The sequence below is a fragment of the Egretta garzetta genome, unplaced genomic scaffold, assembly GCF_000687185.1.
Source record: "Egretta garzetta isolate BGI_Z169 unplaced genomic scaffold, ASM68718v1 scaffold287, whole genome shotgun sequence".
Lineage (NCBI taxonomy): Eukaryota > Metazoa > Chordata > Aves > Pelecaniformes > Ardeidae > Egretta > Egretta garzetta.
The window spans coordinates 3,595,277-3,601,276 of NW_009260435.1; the positions used below are offsets into that span (position 1 = coordinate 3,595,277).

The following is a 6,000-nucleotide window of genomic DNA, read 5'->3' on the forward strand; positions in this document are numbered from 1 at the left end:
CTTTAGGAGATTCTTCAGAAAATAAATGGTAAGAAAGCAGGTGCTTCCAGAGGAGAGTCTCCAAAATGGTGTTAAAAATCTAAGCGAAATCAACAGAAACAGTTTTTAAACTCTTTGGCTCTACAGGAAGTGACAATTCTCTACATAAACAGAAAAATATGGCACCTCAATAAATATTGTTGAAAGCTTCTTCATCATTCAGTTTTTAGGGACTTACATGCATAATTAGCATTCCTGACTTTTTTGAATGCAGCAGACTTGTCCAAACTCTGGGCTTCCTCATCTAAAATAGTAAGTCACCAGAGACTACAGAAAACAGCAACTGTAACAGAGTGGCCATGCTCAGGACAGTGTGTGCAGTATGGTCAGACAGGGGTGTAAATGATGGGCAACAGTGTGGAAAGACAGCTTAGTCATTTATTCATCATACAGGGTTTATAAAATGGCTGCAATTATCAATAAAGTCCCCTAGAGTAATCTTAATACAATTGCAATACCCAAATCGTTACAGTGAAATCTAACTCAATAGCAATTGACAAATCACAAAAATAAAAGGACTTCAATAGACAAGTTTGTTTGCTCAGTTTAAAGCTGCCACAGAAGATACCAGACCATGACTCTTTCATGCTATGTATTCTTGCATTTATGGGATTGTCTGAACCCCATCACTGCCACTTCAACATATCTGAGATTGCACAGAGATGCTAGAGGCTGCTCTTCAACATCCAGCATAGGGGAAAATGTAGTTGGTATTTGAGTACACGTCAGCTTTGCATCGTAAAAGCAAAAAAAAAAAAAAAAGTGTAGGGAGGAATGGAGGAAAAGAGCAACAGAGAAAAAAAAAAGATGATTTAGGAAGATGATTTAGGAAGTAAAACAGCAGCAGTAAAATTTCCATTGTGGAACCTGTGTAGAGTGAACTCAGACAATGCAGAACTCCATTTAAGCAATTTTTTGACTCCCAGCGTATTAGCCAAGTAGAATGAAAATCTATATAATTTCAGTGCATTGCAAATAGAAAACCATAATTTCAATTCCTACCCACCTCAGTAGAAGTAAATTAATAATAGAGGTAGCTCCAAATACCCTAGCAAGTTCATCACTTCTGTCTATCCACATGCACGTGAAAAGTATCAGAGATTAATGATGCACGAATCTTTCTTTCTGTGCATATAGAGTGTGCCTGTAAAGGACAGACCTTTTCAAGTATGAATGACCATATGTGCGGATCTCTGCCTGTACACTCTGCTTGTATCCTTTAAAAATTTGTCCTGTACTCAATTTGGTCAGCAAAATAAGGAAGAGCCTGACTTCACTATACCAGGGTTCCACAAAAACACATTTCTTACCTAGCCTAGTAATCATTTAAATGGTAGGAGAAAAAAAAAAAATCCCCACCATCCTCCCGCCCTTCAAAAACCTCCCAGCAAGTTAAGCCTTTATTTCATCAAAATTTTTTTAAAAGAATAATAATCCTCCTACTCACACTGGAGAAGCTTTATATCTATTAGGAGCTCCAGAGTCAGAAGAATCACCACCAATACTACACAGGCTACCAGGAAACTGTTGAGACTTGCACTGAGCAAAAATACCTGCCACACAGCTGCTCGTCTCCCACAGCATGGTTTTAGCCAGTTAGATCTAAGGAAATAAAATTAAGAGGAAAAACAAGAAAAGAAAAGAGGAAGTGAAAAAGGAAGAGAGCTAAAGAGCAGTGAACTCAAAATTACAAGTTCTGCTGTTATGGATACACTCAGCAATAATGTACAAAGACTCTGCAAAACTCACTTTTATTGGTTTCTTTACCAAGAAAAACACTTCACAAAAACCTTTATCCTGGGGATCTTGTGCGTCCCTCCAACCCTCTGGACCATATCGGTGTTCAAGTACCTTCCAATGCACTGAGTAATGCAACCCTAATTATCATACAAACTTCCCTACTTTCTTCTTGTCTTACTATTTTTCATGTGTGTTTGACATACATGCTGCATTCACTTCTCTGTATGTACCAAGGCATAGCAGGGCTCTGCTATTAGCTTAGAAGCTAATGGTAGTTTTTAAGAATTTCTCTGCTATTGAATTTTATGGTCGTGCACCTTTATCCCTGTTCTAGTATGAGACACATCAGACAAGACCAGCCAAATCTGGTTTGCAACAATCAGATGACACCATGGAAAAGAGCAATAGGAATCTGGAAAACACCAAAGAATAAGGTCAGTGACTCTACAGCTACACCTATACTAGCAAATATACACAGCCTGGCCATTGGCCAAGGCTGTCTAGCTAGTCTATTGTCTAACTCTTACCAATCTGTTTGTGGACCAGACTTTCCCAGAGTTTGGGGTAGCACAGTTTTGGGGACAGTATATGTCAGGGACTGCTCCCAAACCTAGCTTAGATGAGGTCCCCTTGTTTTGGAGGAAAAAGAAGGTTTAGGCAAGATGAAGGGAGCTGTGAGGAGGCTACAAGGACCAGAACTCTGCAAGGAATCTGATGAATCGGTGAATGTTACACTTGTATTGTGCTAATGCAGGCACACATTTTCAAGTGGGTTGTTAAAAAAAAAAATTTTTTTTCTTTTGAAATTATTTGTAATAGGAATAACAGTAGCATGGACTTGAGAAGCATAAAGTCCATCCTGAAACTTTTTTTTCACAGAATCACAGAATGGCAAGGGTTGGAAGGGACCTCAGGAGATCATCTAGTCCAACCCTCCTGTCTTCTCTTCTTCAGGCTGAACAAGCCCAACTCTCTCAGCCTTTCCTCGTAGGGGAGATACTCCAGTCCCTTTATCATCCTAGTTGCTCTCCTCTGGACTCTTTCTAGGAGTTCCTCATCTTTCTTGAACTGGGGAGCCCAGAACTGGACACAGTACTCCAGGTGGGGTCTCACCAAGGCAGAGTCGAGGGGGAGGATAACCTCCCTTGACCTGCTGGCCACACTCCTCTTAATGCACCCCACGATACCATTGGCCTTCTTGGCAACAAGGGCACACTGCTGGCTCATGGTCAGCTTGTCGTCCACCAGGACCCCCAGGCTCCTCTCAGCAGAACTGCTTTCCAGCAGGTCAGCCCCCAGCCTGTACTGGTGCATGGGGTTCAACCTCCCCAGGGGCAGCACCCGACACTTGCCCTTGTTGAACTTCATCAGGTTCCTCTCCACTCAACTCTCCAGCCTGTCCAGGTCCCACTGAATGGTAGCACAGCCTTCTGGCCTATCAGCCACTCCTCCCAGTTTTGTGTCATCAGCAAACTTACTGATGGTACGCTCTGTCCCCTCATCCAGGTCATTGACGAATAAATTGAACAAGACTGGGCCGAGTACTGAGCCCTGGGGAACTCCACTAGCTACCAGCCTCCAACTAGACTCTGCCCTGCCGATCAGAATCCTCTGAGCCCTGCCATTCAGCCAGTTTCCAACTCACCTCACCTCACTGTCCACTCATCCAACCCACACTTCCTGAGCTTCCCTACGAGGATGTTATGGGAGGCAGTGTCAAAGCCTTGCTGAAGTCAAGGCAGACAACATTCACTGCTCTCCCCTCATCTACCCAGCCTGTCATGCCATCATAGAAGGCTATCAGATTTCCTGATTCCTCCCCATCATTTCTCATCAACTCTGAAAAGTTCTGATACTTGCCGGATACTTCATATGCTCAAAGGACTGTAAAGCACCTAAACGATTCTATGATTCTAAATACACATTAGCTAATAAAGAGCTGACATGATTTATAAACTAATTATAGGGTTTAAGAAGCTGAAAGCATACAGAAGTGTGGTGCAGTAACCACACTGTCTGAACTAAAATATCAACACACAGAAATCATAGAATCATTTAGGTTGGAAAAGACAGTTAAGATCATCAAGTCCAACTGTTAAATCAATGATATGATGATACTAATGAATTCCAAATAAACAGCTCTAGACCAAATAACTCATGTTATAATCAAACACTTGGAAAAACATCGCACAACACTCCCTGACATACCCACACTCAAAAACGAGGGAGAAAGTGATGCTAAGCAGTGCTCAGAGACTTGACACTTTCAAGCAGCTTCTCAGAATTAAGCATATCAACGAAGCACTTGTACTCAGATTGCCTGATTACCTGACCGTAAAAGACCTCCTCAATTGACTCTTAAAACTTTAGAGAAGATTTGACAAGTGTTACTATGAGGAACTTGTCCTTAGTTTAACTTTGTTACAGTTCTAGCATGAATACAGAATGCACTAGATTTTAAATAGGTATTTTTAAAACAGAGCAAAAAAGGTATTGGGACAGGGCCTTTTTGCAGACTTGATCTTTTAATGGATTTTATTTTGCATCATCTCAAAACAGGATAGCTTTTACTGCAACTGTTATTTTGGTTTTCTTTTTTTTAAAATTCTTTCTAAAAATAAAGCTAGGGAGTGGTCCTGTTTAAATAGAACAGTTTTTAGTTCTATTTTCTTTCTACGTTTATCTTCCCTGTTCCAAAAAGACCGTTTTGCCAGCATTGTAATATCGCAGGGTAGTTTTTCCTCTTTCCTATTCTCAGAATGATCAGTAGAGGGCCCAAGTATATTCCTTTAAAAGCTCCACATAGTCGAGATTTTTCAAATATACCAAATGTATCAGTAATAATAAATCAACTGTCATAGTCAGCACACATTACATAAAGCCATGAAAATCATAATTCTGCTATTTGAGAAAAACAAACCCCTACCAGAATTAGTGTGGGTTTAAACCTACTTTCCAAATCCTGGCCTGTGATACTGCAAAGCTACACTAAGTTTAAAGCTCAGATTAGAAACTCAGCTACACAGTAGCTGAGTAAAGTTAACTTACACAGCTCATAAATTTATGAAGAGATTACATACTAACCCTACACAAGTAAAACACCTTTTTCCCTCACTCCAGACAAAAAAAAAAAAAAAAAAAGAAAAAAAAAGTGCCCTATTTTGTCCAGAGAAGAAGTACAACTTCTTTTGGTGACCTGACTGTTGTCTGTGGATGCCATACACTATATGGATACAAGTATTACTTAGGACAACTTTACTGTGTGACTTCAGTCAGGTTCATTATGTACCTCAGTTACTCTGTCTCTGCAACAGAATATTATTTACCTTTTTTACAATGCCTGGATGAAGTCAATAAATGTACTAGTAGCAGAATCTCTTGGCTGATGGTGATACAGGCCTGTGAAATTTTGTTATGAGACATTAAGATATATGTAGTGGAATTTTACCAGGGTAATTCTTTTTAAAGATACTTTCACACATGGCTTTCTGGAAAACCAATCTGTCATCATCACTGCTAGTTTTATTAATAAACAGCTTGGAAAAAAGAACATAAGGCAGAACTGGGAAAGGTTTAACATATTTATTTGGTAAGGAACCACTACAAACAATTTGTTCAAGCTGTTAACAGCTGTCGCTGTTTCTATTTTCTGGTCTTACAAACAAATACCCCAAAATCTGCATTATACCTTACCCTGTGGGGTCTGGGGTTGGTTGGTTTGGTTTTGTGTTTTTTTTTGGCTAAACAGCACGTGTTTGCATCTTACAAGATGGCTCTGATCAGAAAACAGAAGGATGGATGAGATCCAAATCACTATCTGAAGAGGTAGAAAGGCCATGGTCAGGAAGTAACAGGAACACAGAAAGGCTAAGTAACGATTTAAAAACTGGCTGAGACAAAACAGACAGCAGAGCCTCACAGCAGGTAGCAGCTGGAGGCCTTGAACAACTCCAAGAAACAGAAAGAGCCCTGCAATCCTTCCCTGGACTTCTACAAGCTTAGTTTAACTACAGAAGTTTAACTATTGACAGCACCCTCATCCTTTTTGTCCCTAAAGGTTTTATTATTTTGAATCCCATGACATTTCTTGGAGGACTGCTGTGAAACTCTGTTGCTCAAATGGCAAGAAAGAGTCCCCCAGGTTTCTGCCTAAAGTCACACATGGCCAGTTTATACATATCTGCTCTTGTGCCAATATTGTTCTTTAGTTTGATTAGCTCT

At 40.2% G+C, this 6,000-nt stretch overlaps 1 protein-coding gene across 1 annotated transcript in view; it reads right to left on the bottom strand.

The window, feature by feature from the left end:
* Positions 1-6,000, bottom strand: part of TMEM266 (transmembrane protein 266) — a gene marked incomplete at its 3' end in the record, with an annotated part of 59,099 nt that overhangs the window by 43,589 nt on the left and 9,510 nt on the right. The window contains exon 3 of the mRNA XM_035899516.1: positions 1,487-1,641. Within this exon, the coding sequence (XP_035755409.1) occupies positions 1,487-1,641 (155 nt within the window). The remainder of the gene's footprint in view (positions 1-1,486; positions 1,642-6,000) is intronic.